This window comes from Talpa occidentalis, unplaced genomic scaffold (assembly GCF_014898055.3).
Source record: "Talpa occidentalis isolate TD23 unplaced genomic scaffold, MPIMG_talOcc4v2.1 talOcc4.5, whole genome shotgun sequence".
Lineage (NCBI taxonomy): Eukaryota > Metazoa > Chordata > Mammalia > Eulipotyphla > Talpidae > Talpa > Talpa occidentalis.
Window position 1 is genome coordinate 57521567 of NW_023604861.1, and position 23001 is coordinate 57544567.

Sequence of the window (23001 nt, forward strand, 5' to 3'; positions counted from 1 at the left end):
AACAGGGTGAGGAACTCTGGGCAGCTCGTGGGGGCACCTCGCACAAGTCTTATCACTGAATTTACCAAATGTACTGACAGGATCTATCTTGTCTGTGTGGTCTGCTCCAGACAGGGATGGGTCCTGTCCCTCAGGGCCTAGTTCAAACCCTAGTGTATGGCAAGCATTCAACAAGCAGCTGGCTAAACTGGACCAGAATTTCAAGGACCATCTAGATTACTCAGTGTTCAAAATGGACTTAATTTCTGTGTTTTCTAATCAAATTGCTAGGTATCTTTTTATATCAGGAAAAAAATTAATTTTTAACATTATTTTAAAGGAGAGAAAAAGGATTTTTTTGCAAGATGCTTTCACTTTAAAATATAAATCTTAATGAACAAAGTCACTTATAGACAATGAAATTACTGTCTGAAAGGGAAAACTGAGGGGATCTCATTTAATGAATATATCCGGTAATTGATACATAGTCTAGATCTCTCCCTCTGCTTCAAAGTCTAAAGTCAGGCTTTAAAGATTAATGCTAAGCAAAAATAAATTACACTTTAAAAAGATATAATCTCAAAACACAAAAAGGTGAAGTTCCATTCTAAGAGCAAAATGCTATGGGTCAGTCTTCAACGAGGGGAAGGTACATTTCCAGTGCCCCTGGTTTTCCACTGAGCGTCTGTCATGGGGGTGGTCCGTGAGGAAGAGTGTAGGAAGTAGTTTATGCTGATGAAGACCTGTAATAAATGTCTCACTGCACAACACCCACCCACTCTTCACTCAGGGCTGAGGCCTAAGGAAGTGTCAGATTCGCATATGAGCAGAGGAACAAACCTGGTTCCTGAGAACTCCCTGTCTCAAGGCACTGGAAGTCACTCCTCCCACTCAAGCCATTACGAGTGATGTTCAAAAACAACTGTTCGTTGACATTCTTCTTTGAGAGTCTCTTGTTTACACCTTAGCTGTATCTAACTGCTTTGTAGGACTAAAGTGTTCTGTGCTTAGAACATTCTAGATCTCTGAAGAGCCTTTCCAGTTTTGTGATTTTATGATTCTTTGAATAAGACAAACAAATGAGAAATACATCACGTGGGTTGACCTTATATAAAAAAGACACATGATTCCAAGTACTTAATCTAAAATCTCATTTGCTACTGTGGAGACATACCCAGGCAGTTAAAGTTTCAGTAAACATTTCTTTGGAGAAACAGAGAGCATGTGATTCGTTTTATCCCGCCAAACAACGGCTCTTTGTGTGACAGGTACAGTTTTGCCACTTTCCCAGAACAGCCATGTTAGGCATAACTTGCCAGAGATTTCATAGGCTGAAGTAACAAAAGAAGCAAGAATATATGTAAAGTGCAAATCCAATAGAGCAAAATCAGAGCTATGACGGGGAACCTAGGCAGGAAAAAAGCCAAGTGCTGTTGCCAGTTTCCTTTCCTCACGAATGAAGCCTCAGCTTCTTTTCATGAATGAAGCCTCCATTCCATAAAATGCTTAGCAGACACCCAACACCAGCACACAGCTCCCCATGAGTTACAGAAGACACGCTGTTAAATGAAGAATTTACTGCATTACAGACACACAGTTGGCTTGCTAAGCACTACTTACCAAATTTAAGCATTCACACATGAGCAGGAAAGGGCAGAGCAATGGGTTCCTTGACATATCTGTGGTTTTGATCGCGACTCATCATCAAAGAGGTGTCAAGTGGTTGCTACCCCTGAGTGGCTCTGTGTACTGGGGGACAGCCATGCCAGGAGGGACCTGGCTAGAGTGAAGGGCAGGGTCAAAGGCCACAATGACCCCAGCATGTATGTACATGTGATCCAATGAGGACAATCAAATTCCCGAATGGAATCTGAATCTAGTCCTAGCTCAGAATTCAAGCCGGGTGCCTGACCTACTGTCTCCGTAACACTGCACGCCCCTCTCTGTATGGGCTGTCTGGGTCGTATGGGCCGAGCTCCAAAGTTCAGGAGTGGAAAACAGTGTTTCATTTCTATTGCTCAGTTCCAACACACAGTTCTCTCTTATGTACAACTTAGAAAGTGGCTGCAGGTTTTAGTAATAAATACAAAATATTTGAATATTCCAAATTTAATTCTTTTTCTGAAGCTCTCTCATACAGCAATCACATGACAAAGACTCAGATTAGTTATAAAGTTTTGACTGAAGGCAAGCAAAGGTCGTGTGGAAGGGAGTGAAACGACAGGCGGTCGCTTAGAGTATGGTCACGTGACCGAGTGGGCCGAGGGCCCAGATAATGCTCTCCCATCTCATGGCTGCAGCGCGGGGCACATCTAGTTTGTAGAAGCCCCATCCCCAAGAGCACACTGGTCCATGTCAGGGGTGGAATCCAAGTATGGCTGGTAGTATTTCTCATACTTAGAAAGAAAAGTTATAAAAATCATGAAGGAATAAATTGCTTTCTAGGAAAAAACAAATAGGATTTTGAACACTACTACCACGTCCTCAAGTCAGAGGTGAACATGATATTGTGGAGACAGAACTTTAAGCTAGGGAAGGGCAAGCAATTGGCCTGCTTACCTGCAAAATTTTATTTAATCGGATGAGCCACAAGAGACAAGTGATCTCTTGCTGTTCTGACAGGTGAGGGCCGAATGAGGAGGTATGCAGAGCATACTTGGAATGGGGTACCTGCTTGCCACTCATTTTAATTCCATTTTTACAGGTGAATATAAGATTTTCAAAAAAGGATTCCAATATCGCAAGCTGAGTCAGTACCCACATGAATACTTCACTTTTTCAACTTGGACTGGATTCCCTTAAAATTAGAGTTCTTCAAGTTCATTTTCTAAAGCCCTTTTTCATATTCCCAAAAGAACACAGCACAGGCAGCAGAATTCAGTGCTTCCTGAATATAGTATGAAATATATTCAGGTATGAATGTAGCTTCCAGCTATAGTATGAAAGTGTGCAAGTATTCCAATAAAATACATTAGATAAAATAGCTAGTTTTTAAAGGGAAGGAAAAAACAGCTAGTTTTTAAGGGAAGAAAAATAGAGCAGGACACAATCTCAGCAACAAGTTAAGTTCAAGCTCAGAGGTGATGCCACACACCTCACAGACACTCTAAACAGACAGCGGTTTTGGTTTTGTTGTTTTGTTTGTTCTTAATATCATGAGAGAGGGAGAGCTGTGTCAATGAAACTAAAACAAGGGCTCAGAAAACTCCAACTGAATTAGAAATGATCCAGGCACTGAGGGTCGAAGCTCCGAGTCACGCCATCTACTTGTGTGGTGCCAGTGGCTGCGAGCAGCTTTCTCACAGTATGTACTTCCATGTGGGAAAGAGTGGAGCCAACTGAGACAGACACACAGGGTCATCTCTATTCAATAAGAGCACGGATGGGTGAGACATTATAAGCGGATCATTCTGCAGGCGATTCAAGAAGTCAGCTGGTAAATCCACAGTTTTCCAAATCTCTCAAGTGAAGAGGATTTCTAAGAAACAGAAACACTGAGAACAAACAGTGTAAAAAACATACATTCTGATGAACAGTGGATGAGGGTGAGGGCAGATACAGAGAGAAGAAAAAGATGCTGACCATGTGACTCCATGTGAAGAAAACATGGCAACCACTCTGTAATGACCACAAAGCCCCAAACAGATACTTGCTTCATTTCTCTGACACACAAAGCAACAACGAATAAGAAGTGTTGAAAAATACAAAAATTAACATTTCACACAGAATGTTCAATATACTAAAAACAATGTAGCACAGCCAGACTGTATAAACCATTTGTTAAAAAAATATCTTCTTTTATATTGTATGAACAAGTTGAAAGAGTTCCCGCGTAAGTGCTTACTGACTGCTCACCACGGTATGTGTAGGTAATATGCAAACTCAGGGAGGTTCTTCTCTCTTCTTGCATGTCTGCTTTTCAGCTCCAGTAATGGTTTGGATTAGAACAATAGATTCTTGAGTAAATACTATCTTTCTGATGCTTGGGAGGATCAAGACACTACAGGGGTCATGTCCCACAACTGTCAAAAGAAAACGAAGATAATACAATGAACTAAAATTAAATGGTGTGGAGGATAAATAATCCTTGTAACTGAAATCAAGGCAAATTTTTATAAAACAACTAAATACTGTACTAACATGATTTCTAAATCTATAAAATAGTTTTGTTTTTTTTTTTTTTAAGATTTATTTATTTATTTATACAAGCACTGGGTACAGTCAGAAGTGCGGGAGGGTGAGAGAATTCACCAGAGCCAGAGCGGGGAACAGAATAGGCAGACTGACGAAATACATTACTGAGGGGAGTGGCGGGTGGGGCAGGAGAGATCTGTGTGCCATGTGGGACCCTTGCCATTGGCCAGGGATCGAACCTGTGCTGCAGAGGCTGCGGGCAGCTTCGCAGCCCAGCGCTTAACTGCTGTGCCACCAGGGGAGGCCCTAAAATAGTATTTTTCAATTAAAAGTTCAATGATAAATTTCAAAAAGATGACAATGGTAGTTGGACATTTTATTTTATTTTTATCTGTTACATAAAGTTTTATTATGGACATGCAATTTTCTCCTTATATCAGCAACTTGGCGATATTGCAGCTCACTAGCATTGCTCTTTCTTATTTAGGCAAGCCATGCAATCAACTTTGTGCTTTTTTATTTTATTTTATTTATTTATTATTATTTTTTAATTTTATACATTTTTTACATTATTTTTCATTTTTGCACAATGTATGCATTTTCATCTTGGTTATAGTCCCCACACAATTCCCAACCCCACTTCCCCGCCTTGTTTTGATCCTACTCCCTCTCACTCATAGCAGAAATTTAGAAAACCTAAATAAGGGACCAGGAAAAAGACTAATTATAATAAAGTAAAAATTAGAATCAACAAGCAACTATAAACCAGAGACACACTACAGCGGGGATGGGGTAGTTGGACATTTTAATCCAGTTAATGGAGAATAAAGGCAGATTAGATCATTTGGGGGGGCAAGGAACTGACATATATTAGACAGAAAAGGAGCACCAGGGACATGCCGTGTCCTTTCCACATTTTATCTCATTTAATCTTCCAACCAGTCCCATTAGATGCCTCATTTTCAAAAATACAGTAACAGAGGCTCCAAGAATTTACTTTAAAATTACTCATCGCTACTAAGGCCTGGTAGTTTCCAAAGGGAGTTATTTTAATCGCCTCATTCTACTGCTGATCCCAAGCATGGACCAGAAGGGGCTCAGTGTGTTGCTGAGCCTGTGCCTCTGTGTTTCCCAAGAAATGACACAGGTGCGGCCCTGTCTGTCCTGGGTCTCTGTTATGGTACAGAATCCATGTGGTCACCACTGTCCTTGGAGCACCCCCAGAGGAGTGCTTCTGGATTAATTGATCTCACGGGGAAAAGATCTTGTTTATTACCTGTTGTCTTATTCAAGTCTTACTATTCATTCAACTCAACTCTCACCTCCCCACAAAGCCTTCTCTAGCAGCACCATCTCCTACTGAACTCTTAAAAGTAATTCTGGTCTGTGTTACTCTTGGCCACAGTACATGTGACCTATTATTAACTATCTTTTTAAGAGTGTTCCCAGTAGAATAGCCCTTGCTTGCAGGCTGGTGTGGTATGTCTTATTATGTTGTGGATAGCCAGCTCTTAGCACTGGGCCTTGCATGTAACACATTCTCAAAAACGCTCACTGCCAAGGATAACATTTTGAGTAGACTTCACATAATCTTGGTACTCCTATATATTCACAGGGCCAAAGATAGAAAGCTTCTAAAATAAGATGATGTTCTACAGCAAACTAAAATGCTTCTGCAGAGCAAAGGAAACTATATACAAAATGAAAAGGCAACTTAAAGAATAGGAGACAATATTTGCAAGTCATATAATCTGATACATAATTAATATTAAGATATACAAAGAACCGATACAACTCAGTAACAAAAACAAAAATAAGCAAAAAAAAAAAAAAAGCAAATAATCTGATTTAAAACTGGGCAAAGGACTTGAATAGGTATTTTTCCAAAGAAGATATACAAATGAACAAAAGGCATATACATAGTTTCTCAACATCACTAACCACTAGGGAAATAGAAATTAAAACCAAAATGGGCTACTATCTTATACCTATTAGAAATACCTATTATCAAAAAGACAGGAAATAAGGACTGGTGTGGAGGGTGTGGAGAAAGGAGGGTGTGGTGAAAAAGGAACCCTTGTATACTGTTGGTGGGGATGTAAACTGGTGCTGTCACTATGGAATATAGTAGGAAGGTCTTCAAAAAAATTAAAAATAAAACTACTGAACTAGAACCACATTATCTAGCAATTCCACTTCTGGGTTTTTTATTGAAGGAAATGAAAATACTGAATTGAAATTACACCACTATGGTAACTGCAGCATTATTTACAACAACTAAGACATGGAAGCAACCACGTGCCTACTGATGGATGAATGGCTCAAGAAAATGTGGTATATATGAACAATGGAACATTATTCATTCAGCCATAAAAAAGGAAAATCTTGTCATTTGTGAAAACTGGAGTGTCTTTGAGGACATGCTAAGTGAAATGAGTCAGACAGAGAAAGGCCAATACTGTATGATCTCATTTACACGGGGTAACTGAAAAAATAAAAACAAAAAGAAAAACCACCCAAACTCATAGATACAGAGAATAGATTATTGGTGGTTACCAAATAGAAGAAATGGGTGAAGGGAGTCAAAATGGACAGCATAGTTACTACCAGTAATACTGTATCACATATTTGAAAGTTGCTAAGGGGGTAGATCTTAAAAGTCATCATCACTAAAAAGAAACAAAGGGAAGGTAATGGATGTTAACTAGACTTACTGTGATCACAATATATACAAAAATACTGATAATGATGTTACACGTATGAAACGGATGCTATGTCTATTATAGCTCAATAAAAAATATGTATTGCAGAGTGACAATTAAAAAAAAGCTCCTACCTACCTTAATAACTTTGTCAGTCCCAGCAGTCAGTAACCATCCTCTGGTTGCATCGAAATGCACATGCACGATGTTGTGCTTGCTGTCATGGAAAGTCGCTGTGGGCGCACGTCTGCAAGGAGCACAGAGTTTCCGAGAGTAAAAGGTAGTGGTATGTGAATGAAGGAGATCGAGGGTGACATTTAATGCTAGTGTTTAGTCAAATGGCTACAACTGCCTCTCAGTTCTACCTTTATTCGCTGGTGACCTATTATTAAAACAAAACAAAATCAAAAAAAGCAAACAAAAAAGGCAAAAGAATTCTTCTCTCTCTAAAATGGGAAACAGACAAATGAAATTTCTAAGAATCCTTCTGGAGATTTTGTTGCTCTGATACAGTCTGTGCTTTTGACAATTTTTTTTTTAAATGGTATAATGTTCCCAAGTTTGATCGCAGAAAGAATTGCGTGCAATGACCTTTGCCATTTTATTTTTTTGGAAAAAAAAAAAAAAGCACACTTGTTTAAAATGCCTAAGATTTTACTATTGTCTGCTAGAAGGGCCATTTAGGTCCCCCCCCACCTTTCCCCTGGTTTAATTGCAGACCTGGTTTTCTGTAGCATTCTAATGGTTTAACAAGTTAAACAATATATAGTTAGGCATTGTCAAACATTGTTATTTGTTTTGTGCCTTTTAATCTATGCATGATTTTAGTACGAAATGCAGGTGCTCTAGAGGCAGTGCCAATGCTTTCAGGGAGAGGGCAGGAAACTGCAGTGGGAGGCCCAGCTCTTCCCAAATCATCTTTCCCAGGTCCCCACTCCTCGGTAGCAGGCTCCCTGAAGATGGCTGCTTCCTTCTTTTCTAGAGATCACTCGGTAGAACAGATTTTCAGCATACTAAAGAGCACTTTAAAATATTTAGAATTAGAGATTTGGGTTTAATTTGCAGTTGCTCAGACTTTCTGGGTCTGTGTCTTTTTAAAATGAAGAATTCAACCAGACTATCCCTGAAGCCTTTTGCAGCTCTCTAATTTCACGAGCTGCTTCCATCGTGTGTGAGCGGGAAACAGCCAATGATCATAAAAGCTTCCTCATGCAAGGGCATCTAAATTTATATTTGATATGGATAAATAAGAATAAAAAATGCAAGTTATGGTTATTTATACTGTAAGAGAATGCTCTATTCATTTGCCAAACATTTCCTTTAAATGCTGACCTCCTCTGGAGCATTTAAAATGTTTACATTTACATACAGCTTCTCAGACACCTATCTCGTACTTAAAATGATTCTACTTTATACCAGGTGCTGGGGGTAGGTGGGGATGGAAGGATTAGGCAGACAAGTTTTCTATGAGCCCCTGCTATAATTCACTAATAGCATTTTGTTTACATCTGGGACAGCTTGCAATTTGCTGACACAGACCTGTGCCATCCTGCAAAGCATACACGGGGACAGTACGTGAGGTCCTAGTTACTGGATAAGACTGACAAGCAAGATGGAGTAGTGTTCGTCTCTTAAGCTTAGCTTTTCCTGAAAAAGTGAAACCTGCTAGAGCCTGCAGGTTGATTCAGGTCCTGTAAAGATACCAGCATGGGCCAGAAGGTGAACCTTGGGTTCCCATACTCCAGCCAACTATCAATGAAATGGGGAGACAGTGGTTTTGCAGAACATCTATTTTCAATGCATATAGCACTGGCCCCCGCACAGAGATGAAGGCTTTGCCAACACCCTCTCTTCTCACAAGATAACACAGACTTCCTGATGGGAAGGAAGGCTCTGCTCACTTGCCAAGGTCTGTGTTCCAAACCCATGGTAACTGGGGCACTGCTGGTTATGGCTGCAGGGCTGGGTGCAGCTCTTAGGACACATTCTCTCGTAACCCTGGCGATTCTGCAGATGGTTGGAACTTACTCTTCATCTGTGATGGCCTCGTGGCAGCTGTCACAGACTCTCACTTCAAACTCGAAGCCCATCAGAGGGATGGAGGAGCGCTTGGAGCTGCACTTGCCGCAGACTGCCTTCCCGCACTTGCGGCAGTGGTGCTGGAGGGAGAGAAAAGGAGACTCCTGCTGCAACATCCCCACCCCACCACTCTGGGGAGGCCGAGGGGCAAGCAACAGTGTGCAGGTGAGGATGCTAAACAAGGGTGCTCCAGAAAACGGAAGAAATACACAGCAGGTGAGCTCTCTTTCTGCACTATTTTTGCATCTTGAGGACTGCTAGGAAATATTTGACTGGGTCACATCCCCTTCCCTCACTCTTGGCCCCTTCTAATTCAGCATGAAGTCTAGAGGAAGCACCCAGCACTTGAGTTATCTTAAAGCTAGGTATACTGAGAAAGTGCCAGTTCCAGAGGTTACATGGCTGGATGAAGGAGAATGTGGATGAAATCTGATTCAATCCATTGTCTACACTCTGGCGATGCTCAAGATAGGTGACCACAATTTGACTTCCTGGGAGACAACCAAAGCCAACAACGGAATCAGACTAAAAAAGCTGTATTAAAAGTAGATCAAAATAGGGGCCTCCCTGGTGGCGCAAGGGGCTAAGCCCCAGCACTATGAAGCTATCAGCAGCCACTGCAGCACAAGTTCAATCCCCAGGCAGGGAGCAACCCACATGGCGGAGCAGACCTCTCCTGAGTTGCCCGCTGCTCCCCTCAGCAGTTTATTTCAGTTAATCTGCTTGTTCTGCTCCCCACTCTGTCTCTGGTGAATCCTCTCACCCACCCCCACCCCACACCTATTGCCTACAGCCCAGCTCTTACATGCATGAATAAATAAAATGGATCTTTAAAAAAAAAAAAAAAAGTAGATCTAAACAACAAAAACTAAGATTGGGAGGAAGGAAAGTAAAATCATTTAAGTGGGAATAAATTAACAAGTGCTTTCAGGGTAACTTATCCCAACCAGAATTCCCATGCAGGGGTGCTATCTCTTCTAAGATCACACAGAAAGTTATTTCTACACTATTACATTTTGATGAAGCATCCATTTCACCCACCTGTCTCAGGCCAATTTTCTTACTGTCCCACATTTGCTTGAAGTTCCAGAAAAAAGGCTGATCACACTTTTGGCAGGAATCACTGTCCAACCATTCAGGGGTCTTGTCAAACAAAGCACATAATAGGCCACAGTGAGAAGCAGTGAGGACAATGGAACCACTGACATTGATAAAACAGAAATCAGAATGTGTTTATTAAGTAACAGAGGTGCCATTTATCAACCATTTAAAAAATATTTACTGGGCAAGATAGAACAGTAAAGACACCAGACTCAGCCCCTCCCCAGATACAACACAAGAGTATCTAGAGAGACTGTCCTTGAAAAAAACCAGAGGGCTGGAAGAACTGCATTTTCACAAGAAAGGGAGCTAGAAAACGTCACACAATCCTGCCTGGAACACCACTTGGGCACTCTGACCCAAGAGAGGGAGGGACGGCTGAAATATAGGGTCTCTTTCTGGGGACTGCAGGGCTTACTCTCACGTGGGGGACCCAAGGTCCTGGGAAGTGCATTTGAGAGGGGAACTCACACAGCTAGGTGTGGAAAAGAGGGTCTTCTTCCAGGGCACAAAAGAACTCTGGGGAGCAGAGATTTAGGGTGAAGTGCTAGGGGAGCAGATAGAGGAAGCATATACAGATTTAATGGAGGGGTCTGCATTGGGTGATCCTTAAACTCCAGTGGGGAAATAGGAGGGAGGGATTGTTTTCCAGTGAACACAGATGACTTCCACGGGCTCTCCCTCTGGCTGAGTGGAGCTAGCAAGGGCAAAGGCCATATGTTGTGCAACCATCCTTTAACAGGGTGGGCCCCAGGAAAGGGGGAGGTTCTGGATTTCCTGCCCCACCCAAGGGAGGGTGGAGCTGAATAGGGAGAAGAAGCTGCAGAGGAGACTGAGGAAGGAAGGAAGCAGGATGGAGCCAGGAGACCTGGAGGAGGTACGTGGAGCAGAGAGACACGTGAAGAAACTGCGCTTGCCTTTTGGTCGTGGACTGGGTGACACAGATGTGGGTGAGACCCGTGGGGAGGTGACAATGGCAGCTTTTGTCTTGATTTTGATTTTGCTCTTTTCCTCCCAGACTTTCCTGGTTGTTTCTGATCCTTTTCTGTGGGTCCCCGTCAGAAGGTGCTTTAGACTTGTGGCAGGCTTTTGGGCCTTGCTCTGGGCCAATCCTGCTTGGGTGGAATTTTACCCACGAGGGGACGGGTAACTTTGGGTGCTTGATTTAGAAACTATATTCTTTGCCTTTCCTGTGTTGCTTACTGATTGTATCAAAGTTCCTTTTCATTAAAGTCTCATGTTTTGTGTTGATGCGGCAGATGGCAGAACCTATTTAGAGCAGGCAGGTTTGTGAGGTCTGGGGTGCCCCTCTCCCTGCCCTGTAACAATCCCAGGCTGGTTCATTGTCGATTCTCACAGATGAAAAGAGAATTTTGGAGCCCTTTGTAGAATTTTACAGGTACTTAATGCTGAATCAGGAGACAAACCAGCAGACAGGAAAATAGCAGCGAAGTCCCCTAGACTCAGAGTGACACTGCAGCCCATGCCAAAGCTGAGGAGCCCTTCATCGCTCGCGTCTGGGCACAGGTGTCTGTGTTTACAGATGCGCATGCGCCCACAACCTAGGAGGTGGGCAAGACCACAGGTGGCGGCCACAGAGGCCAAAGGCAGGAGGGCAGAGAAAAGCCTGATTAACTTCAGTTTCCCTACGCCATCCCAGTAGAAATCAACCAGAGAAGAGGGTTAGAGGGTGAAGTATCCTGATCCCTTCACCAGTAATGCCTGAGGCCACTAGACAGCCCCAGACCAAGGGGCAACACTGATTCCCAGCAGGGACTGGCAGTTTGAGCCTACAAGCCCCTGGTGCAAACAGCTGGTATCTGAATCTTCGGGGAAGTCCCTGTTGGTAGAATTTGTGGGGAACAGAAGGCTGCCCACCTGTGGCTCCCTCCAGAGGGCTCACAGGAGAGGTTCTCTTTATGGTTGGCTTCAGAGTTAAGTGAAACACCTGCCCCACTAGTGCCTCGGGCCTTTGCTAATACTTTAACCTACAGAGCTAGCTGCCTCCAATTCGGCTTAACGCCCCCACATTTACATTTGGAGTTTGTGCCTCTGGGAAAAGTTCTGTTTGTGGAAGCTGCTGGAGCAGCCCCCTTCTGTTCCCTCTCAGGTGGCAGCACCTTCCAGGGTCCCAAACTGGACAGCGGACTGAGAGAGGTCTGCAAGTGGCGTTGTTTTCTATCACTGGCACTCAAAGGCCTTGAGAAATGTCTGCCTCTCACCCTCCTGTCACCATTATTGGGAACTGCAGCCTAATCCTGTAGCTTCCAGAATGTTCTGCTCCTGCCCATGCCTCTGGGAAAAATTAGGTTTGCAGAACCTTGTGATCAGAGTCTGGCTGTGGTTGAGGGGTCAATGTTTGCCTGAGGCTGTGAGGAAAGCTGTGATGAAGGAACTGAGGAGAGGTGAGTTGCAAATTTCCACTTAGGGACCCACAGCCTCTAGGGAGGCTTGAGCTCTTGGTATTCTTTAGCTGCATACTCTGTTTTCCACTGCTCCATCTTGTACCCTGTGCTGGCACCAGAGCCCCCAGCACCCACAGATGCAGAGGTTTCATTCTAGAAAGCAAAAGATAGCCCAGTATCTCTGGCCAACAGTCTAGGACTAAATCCTATAACCTGGAATCTTAACAGAAGGCCAACGCATCAAGATAAGAAAGAAAGCTGTGGAGCTTAACCCACAGAAATGAACAGACTATGAAATAAAATGAAGAAAAAGAAATGCACCCCAAATGATGGCACAAAGCAAAACCCAGTGCAAAAAATTCTTAATGCAATAGCAGTAGGTAATATACCTGAAGAGTCAAAGTAACAGCCCTAAGGATGCTCACTGAAATGAGAACTGAGCTATATGTATGTGTATATGGACTAACAGTATAAATACATGTTTAACCTACAGGATGTCAGCCACTCATGGTCTTCATCTCTCCACCCTTCTGCTGAAGCCTCTTTTCTCTGGCTGCCCCTACAGTCCAGTGCTAATGCTGAGTGTCACCTTGCCTGTTCATCTGGTCTTTACTCTTGGCATTTCTTGTCCTGGTCAGAGCACATCTGGCCCTTCAATCTCTCCACACTATGTTCTTCCACAAATCTTTTGCTTCAGCATTAGCCAACAATGACAACGCCCTTTCTGAAATATCCAGTGCTAATACTCTATCTTACGTAGATTGTAACCAAATCATTTATACTATTTAATGCTTTTTGAGGCTTTTCTCCCATAGGTCTTTTTTCTAGAAAACCTGCCAGCCTTCAGGGCAGGCACTGAACCCTTACCTGTGTCAGACCTCTGGAGGTGAGCACTGTACAGCACTTGCCATATTCAGGAAGCAGCTTCAAAGACCCACCTCAGGGGTTTATGTGGATAAGATACTACATTATGAACACCACCCATTTAGAGCTAGGAATCACTCAAGAGTCCAGTAAGCTGGTACTCAGTGTCAATATCCTTGTGTTTCAAAAGCATAATTTGAGCAAGATGGCTCAGAGGACTGCCTAACCAACCTCCTGGCATTGTATCTGGAAACCACATCTTTATCGTCCTTTGGGCTTTTGTCCATCAAGGGTGGAGGTTGTGTACTGAGGGAAAAGGGCCACTGGCCCCTTTCTCCCTTGGTCTGGTAGGTTAGGCTAGGAAGAGGTCAGGACAGGGCAGGTGTGGCTGACCTGCACTCAGAACAGTCTATGGTGCAGAACCACTACTCGCATGGGCAGCTGGGGTTACGGCCTGAACACTGTACCAGTTTCCCTGCCTTTATACTGATAGGGCCAAGTGACACTTTCAAAGCAATATTCTGCAGTTCCCCACTTCCTAACAGTAAAGATAATTTTAATTAGTTACTAATAGAACTCCCAGGGATTTATGGTTTGAGCAAATCAAGCTTTAATCTTCTTAAGCATTTAATTACTGGCATTTGAAAGGCATTACATTGTGGGTAATAGCAATGACTCTCTTGAAATGAGATTGGGGAGAGGGCATGGAAAGAAGTTGGGAAATCGGTTTTGTCTTTTTATAGTGTTGCTTTTATAATTCTGGCATCCTGCAAGGAAATAAATGAGAAGAATATATACTATCGAAGGGAAAGTTTACCCAGCATAATACTAGGAAAATGAGAAAATGGTTAACTTTGAAGTACTTGTCAAGGGGATATTCAGTAAACATGTGAGTTGTTAAGATTCTCAAAGATGAAGAAGAAAGTTCATAAGAAAAAGGATGCTATGACAAAACTAAATATATGCTTAAAAATGGCTATATGTATCTGGAGAACTGTTTAGAACATGACTCATAAAGACAAAAATAATTATTTCTAATATTTCTATTATTATTAAAGATCCTTACTTTTATCAAATATCATTCCTGGCACACAAGCCACCATTTCCCTCACTAACATAAAATACACAAGTTTTGGTTTTAACGGCATTTTATAGAAAAGGGCTAATCTCCTGAAAATAGACGGTTCCTTTTTCTCAGCTGAACTTTTGTTGTGAATGATACAACACATTTAAAATCTTAGTCTCACTTGCAATTCTTCTAATATCTCCATTACCTGAATGTGACACACCAATTTGTGAGGGATTAAAAAAATTTGGAAAAAGGGCCTAGGGCCTCCCCTGGTGGCGCAGCAGTTGAGTGCTGGACTGCAAAGCTGCCCACAGCCTCAGCAGCACCGGTTCGATCCCCGGCCACTGGCGAGGGTCTCACATGGTGCGCAGACCTCTCCTGCCGTGCCCGCTGCTCTCCTCAGCAGTGTATTTTGTCAGTCTGCCTGTTCTGTCCCCCGCCCTGTCTCTGGTGAATCCTCTCACCCTCCCACGCTTCTGACTGTACCCAGTGCTTGTATAAATAAATAAATAAACAAACAAACAAACAAATAAATAAATAATTCTTAAAAAAAATAAAAAAAATAAAAAATTTGGAAATGATGTCTTAGTTTGTGGTTTAATCATAAAAGAAGTAAGAAATGAGCAGGAGGGCAGTCTCCGTAGAGCCAAGTCCAGCGGCTGTGAGGGAGCAGCCCCCAGACTACCTGTCACCTACCTCCTGCCTCTCCACATCCATGTTCCAGACGACAATCCCACCGTCAACCCCACAGGAGATGAGCTGCCGCGTGTGCTGCGCATAAGAGAGAGCCTGGACTTTGTCACTGTGAAAGAAACCAAGGGTTGTGACAGTTCAGAAGAGCAAATGAAAGCACCACAGTAGGAAGCCCAATGACAATGAATGCACACGTGTACCCCAACCCCCAAGTGCAGATCTTAGAAGCAGGATGGAACTGTCAGCATACTACCAATCAGAAGAGTACTCCAGATTTAAAAAAAATCAAAATGCTAATTGAGGCTTCAGGAGGAGGTAGTCTTTGTCAGTCACCAACACTCAAGAGATAAAGCTTGTTGCTGAACCTGTTGTAACATCTTATTGGTGCTTTCCTTAAGTCAAGTCTTTTGCCTTGCGTTTGTTACATTTGTTCAAGAATCATGATATTACCTTTTAAAAATATACTTTAAAGTTTTGGGGGTCAGCCATGGAAACGCTCACTTGACTTACTTGACAGGTAAGCTGTCTTCTGAGGTGGGGAGCCTACACATGTCATTTCTCAGCTCCCAGAGAGAATCCAAAACAGCAATAGAGGTCCATTGACTCTATTTCTCTAGTCTGCATCCTCTCCCCACTGATTTTGTGTTTTATTTTCTTTCTTGTTCATACATGGCTGACAACTTATTCCCTCTTGGTGGCAGCCATGATGGAGAATTCAGTTTTATGGTCAATTATTGAAGATTAGAAAAAGATTACAGAGATCTCTTCTCCACTGGGTAAAAGAGAAGAGGAAATCTGGTTTCTAGGTTGTTTTTGTCTGAATATTTTTCTACTTTTGAGTTTAACTAAATTAAAAATTCTGTGCTCACTGGGAGGGAGAATAGCTCTTTGAAATCTGTACTGCTGACTTTTTGTGGAAGAAGTGTGATCTTTTGACCTGTGACAGACATTGTAGAACTGAAGCTATTAAGCTTGATATGTTTGTGTCCACAAGTCACATAATACACAATACACATGTGTGTGTATTGAATATTTTCAATTTCCAGAGGGTATCAATAAACTAGATTATAGCACCTTTTAAAATTTTAAGAAATTGCTTTTGTTTGGCTTATAAAAAAGTGGTTATGTAAACTAAATATTTCTAAACATCATAGAAAATAAGAAAACATGAAATTTACTAAATTTAAAAATTTCACTAAAGTGTAAAATTGTTTTAGAATATGAAAGAGAAGAATAAAGGACAAATTTGGAAAATAAACTGTATTTGCTTTGTCTGAAAAAAAGCTATAAATTCTGGCATATTTTCCTTTTTCTTTATTTACTGATTAGTGTCTTTGATGACAATGCAAAAGCGTATTCTTCTCCTTCAATGGAATTTGCTTAGCAGAGATTTGGTGTCTCACCAGGATTATTTCCAGAGCTTTATGTTGGCTTAAAGTCTCTTAAACTCCTTTAACAATTCTTTTGGTTTTGTCTTTCCAGCCTGAACTTTATATTTTGAAAAATATTAAAATTTTAAAATACTATAGGTAAAATGTTATTATTTCTGAAATTATATGTTTTATGGGAAGACCTTGGCGATTCGCCCATGCTTTCATTGTCTATAATATGTTCTTATTCTTGGGGGAAATACTAATCAAATCTCATAGGAAATAATGATGTTGGGTATCTCAACAGAGAATTTTACTCTTCTCTATTCTTATTTATTTTACTGCAATTATAACAGTAAAAATTAAAGCCTCTATAATCTATAAATAACTTTTATTACTCTGATACTTGACTGAAGGCTCTGTTATAAAAAGCTACAGGGCAGAAAGGACAATATCAGAGTTCATGAAAAAGGACTGCCTGTACAAGATATTTTAAAATGTTGATATTTCAAAGACCAAATTCTTGAGCAAAGGGTACCAGGCTGACATTGCTGAGACACTTTAAAATGTGCTAGTCAGGACTTCCTTGGATTTTTGGACTCTTTAGTCTAGATGCAGATGACTGAATGAATACGGACTGCAAGCCAGAAACCAGTAAAACAAGAATAAATCACACAGAACTGAATGAACAGGGAAAATTTATGGTGGTTATTTATCTGAAATGTTGTTGACGTTGTTTTTAATGTTTTGTTTTCTGGATATACGAGGATGCCTTTTTCTTACCTTTTCAACACTATCTCTAACCTACAATTTTGTAAACTGCCTTTATAAACTAAATTGAAACATTTACAAATTATGTCCAATATTTACTTAACCCTCAGAATATAACTCTTAGCCCCATTAATAGTCATAATACATTTGCATAGGCTCAATTAGAATCTATCCACAGGACTAAATAGGCAAATCAATTAAACAAGTAAGTCAGCCCTTACCTGAAGTGTCAATTTGAGAATGATGCTGCTAACTGAATCAGATAGGACTAGTGACTTTTAAGAATTCACGAAGCCATTGGCTACCAAGCCCTCCCAGGAAAACTGACCTAATACCTGGTTTGCAGGATCCTGCCTTACAGTAAGGCCAGGTAAGGAAGCTACCAGACCAGGAAACTAGCACATATTCAGAAACTAGAGGAATTCAACCAGGCTTATAAGTAGGTCAAATATGGTGGAATTTCTTGGGCTTGGTTTCCTAGCCTTGAGCTTTGAAAAATCCAATGCAAGATTCTTTATAAAAACATCCAGACAGAGGTTAAATTTTATCACTTTCATAGTTGTTTATTTGTGAGTGGCTCTCTACTGGCAAAACAAATCCAAGAAGGCCTTTTTTTCTGTGATCAAGAAGTCTTTTTTGACATTATTATAACTACAGTAATAAGGAGAAACATCAGGTGGACTATGAAGATTTTGAAATGGGCCAAAAGAAAGGTATCTTTTCTAAGGAATGTTAGGTGTTGTCTAGCACATCCTTCTGAGTTATCTGATTCTATGGGCCTTTTTGCCTTTCCACATCTTTAACTTAGTTATTTTATAAGTCTGTGGGTTACAAAGGCTGATATTATTGCAAAAGAATCTTGCCAGTGAAGATGCATGGCCCACCCTCCCATGGAAAAATCCAATTGTGAATTAATTCACTTACAAATTCATTTCAGCATTCTCTAGTACCTGTGCATGTGTCTAGTCTTTGACTTTCCTTGGAGCTACTTGTCAGCTTACCAGTTCCGTTACTAATTAATGACTAATATAAAATCCTTGACAGCTATTCATTTTTTAAAAATCAATTGTTTCTCTCTCCTGGTTGTTATTTTATACATTTGAAAGTATGGAGCGCCACCAATTCTCATATTCAGGGGCAGAAGGAAAATCTATTTCGTTGAACTGACTCATAACCCTGTGATTTGAACTACATTTCATTTGTTAAGGCACCTTGATACATATCAATGATCTTGTAAAACCAAAATAAGTTACAGAAAGAACTGCTTTGCCACACATAGCTGGCAGCAACTCACAGCAACAAATACATAATTTATGGGACTCCAGTTCTGTTAATATTCCAACACAGAAGAGTAAAACACAGTGATGAATGCTGGATTCTAAGCTTTGTAATAAAGCTGTTCAAGGACTTCTTGATTTAAGGATTCAAAGTATAACTACCTTGCAGTTAAAAACTAGGTGAGGGACTATTCCTGGGTTCACAGATTAGAGTTATAAAGAATAAAGGAAACCTTCTTGCATTCATGTTTCATCTGACATCACTAGAGCATTTACAGTAGAAGGTATTTCAGAGCTGGTTATTATTATTTCATGGATGAGTACACCACGTCCTGCATTGCAAATGTTCTTATGAGCACACAAAAACCCCACTTTTCACAACCACCAGGACCTGCCATCTACAAAGACTACACTTAGCGGGATGGCCTCATTTCCTTTCTCATCAGCCCTAGAGGCAATATATGTCCAACCAGGCTCAGCAACATAATCCAGGAGGCCCAATGCAAAATGAAAATACAGGGTCCCTTGCTAAAGATTCATTAAGAATTACAAGATGATGACAGCCCAAGTGCGGGGTCTTCTCTGCATGTGTGTGTGCGCAGGGAGCAGTGCCCATGAAGCCTGACACCCCTTATGGAAAAAGAGTACAGAAGTCTTTTTGCTCCTTATAGAAATAGATTTTCAGACACGGGCTAACATCTGCCCAAACGTTAACTTAGGTCCTCTTCCATCCCCTAAGAGTAGGAGGGACTTCAGTGTATAGTATCTTTTGTTCGTTTGATGAAAAATCCTAGTATACATGCTAAAAACCAATCAGCTGTGCATCTGCTACCAGAGATCTCGCTCTCTAAGTCCAGAATGCCCACATTGGTAGCTCTTCCAAACCTCCGGGACCAGAGAAAGCTGCTGCTGAGTCATCCACACAGGTCTTCCAAATGACTGATGCCTAGGGCTATCCCATGCTGAGAGGATCTGACAAGGATTTGCCTCCCCAAGGGCCCTTTGACCCTTGAAACCAGAGTCTTCTGTCTGGGAACACTGGTTTTAGCACCACTTTGCTGTTTGCTGGCCAGGGTGGAAGTTCATATTAGCCTCTGTCCTCTGTCCACTTGCAATTTCCTGAAATTTACTTCATGCAGTTCTGTTTTTTTTTTTCCCTACTTTTTTTAAAAATTATTTATTTTTTTTAAAAAAAGATTTATTTATTTATATGAGCACTGGGTACAGTCAGAAGTGCGGGAGGGTGAGAGAATTCACCAGAGCCAGAGTGGGGAGCAGAGCAGGCAGAAGGACCGAAGTACACCGCTGAGGGGAGCAGCGGGTGGCAGGAGAGGTCTGCGCGCCATGTGGGACCCTCCTCTGGTGGCCGGGGAGCAGCTGGGGATTGAACCGGCGCTGCAGAGGCTGCGGGCAGCTTCGCAACCCAGTGCTCAACCGCTGCGCCACCGGGGAGGCCCTCAATGTTATTTTTTTTTAAGATTTATTTATTTATGCAAGCACTGGGGTACAGGTCAGAAGCGCAGGTGGGTGAAAGAATTCACCAGAGACAGAGCAGGTAGAAGGACCAAAGTACACTGCTCAGGAGAGCAGTAGGTGTGACAGGAGAGGTCTGCCTCACCATGTGGGAATCTCCCTGGCCAGCAGGGAATTGAATCGGTGCTGCAGAGGCTGCGGACAGCTTCACAGCGCTGTGCTCAACCCGCTGCACGACTAGGGAAGCCCCTCTCCCAATGTATATTTATATATAAAGAGCTATTTCTTTATCAAAAGGTTTTAAGGATGCTTATAAAAAAAAGTCTTTCATGTGGTAAGAGTAGGAAGAGAGAAACACAGTTTTGACCGAGCACCTGTGGATTCCTGCCTCAGTGGAGGGGGCCCGTCACACAGGATGGCAAAGACCTTGCTTTTACCTGAGTGCCAAATCAAGTTACCATCTAAATGGCCAAAAAGGCCTACAAGCCTAAGAAAACACATAAGAAAAATTATGGTCATAAAGTTGGTTATGAAATGATAGGTATTATTTAAGAAGAAAAAAGGATCTAAAATGCCAAAGTACCATTATTAGATTTAACAAGGTGGGTGTGGGACAATAAATGGTCACATTTTTGCTTCTATAATATCCAATAAACTGGTAACTGATACTTGAAAAATAGAACTGGTCCCTGAAATTGGAACCTTTTCTTTGCCTTTCCTTCTACAGAGCTAACACATAATCATGTTCCACCTGCTGCAGGGAATAAAAACACCAAAATACTTCAAGTGCAGATAATACTGTATAGAGGTTTACTTTCTGAGCTTTTTCCCTCTGGACTTGGACACATTCTCACTGCCATCAATCACGCTCCATAGTAGGAAAGCTTTCTGCTGTGGGATTATTCTACACCAAATCAAACTAGTTACAAAAATATCTTATATCTGCAGTGAAGGAGGGTATGGCACTGCAGAGCCCAGACAGCAGACTTGGGGAGCTGACCCTCCACACAATGAAGGCTTCCAGGGGAAGGCTGTCTCCCTACCCTAAGTGGCAGGGATCTCAGGTTCAATCTGTTCTCCCAAGTTCCCAAGCTCACCAATCTTGTCCCTGATTTGGAACTCTGACCACCATTTATCACCTTGGCAGGAGTTGGGAAAATCAGGAATTGTAGGAGAGCAAAGTGGAAAGCCTCAGGGCCCAAGCAGAAACTCTTCAGCCTCTAGAGAAGAAAAGAGACAGAAAACACCCTGGAGCCTGGAGGGGATCATGGGTTAGTCAATGTACATTTTTGTATCCCCAGTGCCCAGGCCAGCACTACAAAGGTCTCTGTTGCACTAAGGTTTGGGAGACCTAAGCTGTCAGCCGAGGTCTTTAAGGATGGTATTTCAGTCATCTCAAGCAAAAAATAATTATCTGATCTCTTTATTTTTAGATGAAATTGAGGTGTCTCTCTTTTGACAAAATATTATGCAGTATTCAAATATAATAACCACTGAAGACCCATCCAGTGGTGAATTTTCAGGGCTAAGGAATGGTTGCCGAGAAAAAGTGGGTCTTATGACTTCTCCTCTCCTGCCTGGTGCCCTGGCTCCTTCTGTCCTGAAACTCCTTTCCATCCTCCTTTCAGCCGCTCCAGTGCCTCTCCCTACCCCACACCAGCATTCACATCTCAGCAGTGACACCAGCTGAGGGTGTTTACTTCTTTGAATTCTGGAACACCAGAGGCAACCCTCTCAGGCTAACTACTTAGGAGAATATTTTAAAACTAGTATTTCAGGCACATTTACAGGAAGAGCTAATGTTGCTTAAAGCCAAAAGGTTCTGGAAGCATCACTGACATCTGTTTATGGCTGTCTACAGTCACTCTACACAGCACTGTGAAAACTTCACAAGTTAAATAAAACAATTTAGATGAGCTTTAGCGTTCTAAAGCAGGTATCAAATTGTGTCAGCAACACCATCAGGCCTTGCCTCTGGGGCTGTGGGCAAATCAGATGTGGTCTGAGGGTCGTCAGCACAGACTAGGAGGTTGTCTGGACACACACACCCTCAGCTCAGAAGACAGGGCCCAAGAATCTACTTTTTAATCAAACTCCTCGGGCACTCTGTGCACTGCTAAGTTTTAGAAGTGTTCTAAAGAAAGACAAAGGTTTCTTTACTCTTCCTCTTAGCCCTTGAAATCTATCTCTCAAAGAAGAAAAGTATGATACGAATCAAGGCGAGTACTCAAAAAATATTTGGTGAAGTACAAAATGTACTCGGCAAGGATATTACTCTCCCCTTTTCCTTAAGCTGCCAGGAATCTTGAAGTCACATTTGAACTCAATTATAAAAAGTCTGTAGGTCTTTTTGGCTTGTACTTTTTAAGTTTTCTCTCTAAGTATTATTCTTATGTTCTCCCTGGTTCTAATTTTTACCTATTTGCTGTCATTACTTTATTTTATGGGTTTTGTGAGTACTCCCAAATCCTCTGTGGAATAAAATGGGTATCAATAAATAAAAGTAGTTAGGTATGGGTACACATCGGAGAGGCTGTTACTGGTGTTCCTGCTCTGTTCCTCCCCACGCTGCCATCCCCGGGAAGTGGACCACATTCCTGTCCTGTCCCAGCTTTCAGCCAGGAATCCTTTCCCAGAGTTCTTTATAAAAGCACCAGCGGCCTTACTTGTGTCCTTGGAGCTCGATGGCTGTTCCTTTTCTCCCGCCGATGTCCCACATGATAACAGAGTGATCTGAGCTGCCCGAGAACAGCACTCGCTGAACGGGGTCCCAACACAGAGCAGTCACCCCACCTGACAGAACAGACACAGCTGGACATTAGGCGTAATAACAGTATGATTCACTCATAAATGTGAATGTAAAGAATTGGGATCTAGTGCAGTTTTGGGCATACAACAACTCCGTATTGAAAGAATAAACATTTAAGCCCCTAAAGAGAAATTAATTGGCTCTAAGAATAAAAGTCCCACCCTTTAAGTGTTCCCTCCAAATTTAATGAACCATAAAATCAATTACTATAAAAACCAAAGGGAAATGAAAAAGGCAATTAATTGATCTCCAAACAACAGGCATACTTCTTAGAA

At 41.8% G+C, this 23001-nt stretch overlaps 1 protein-coding gene across 2 annotated transcripts in view; it reads right to left on the reverse strand.

The window, feature by feature from the left end:
- Positions 1-3755: 3755 nt before the first annotated feature.
- WDFY2 (WD repeat and FYVE domain containing 2) overlaps positions 3756-23001 on the reverse strand; it is a 189071-nt gene continuing 169825 nt past the window's right edge. For both annotated transcript variants that reach the window (XM_054701680.1, XM_037527261.2), the window contains exons 7-12: positions 22584-22710; positions 15030-15135; positions 9936-10037; positions 8844-8974; positions 6954-7062; positions 3756-4001 (exon numbers count right to left, since the gene is read on the reverse strand). In XM_054701680.1, the coding sequence (XP_054557655.1) occupies positions 3972-4001; positions 6954-7062; positions 8844-8974; positions 9936-10037; positions 15030-15135; positions 22584-22710 (605 nt within the window). In that variant the 3' untranslated portion in view covers positions 3756-3971. The remainder of the gene's footprint in view (positions 4002-6953; positions 7063-8843; positions 8975-9935; positions 10038-15029; positions 15136-22583; positions 22711-23001) is intronic.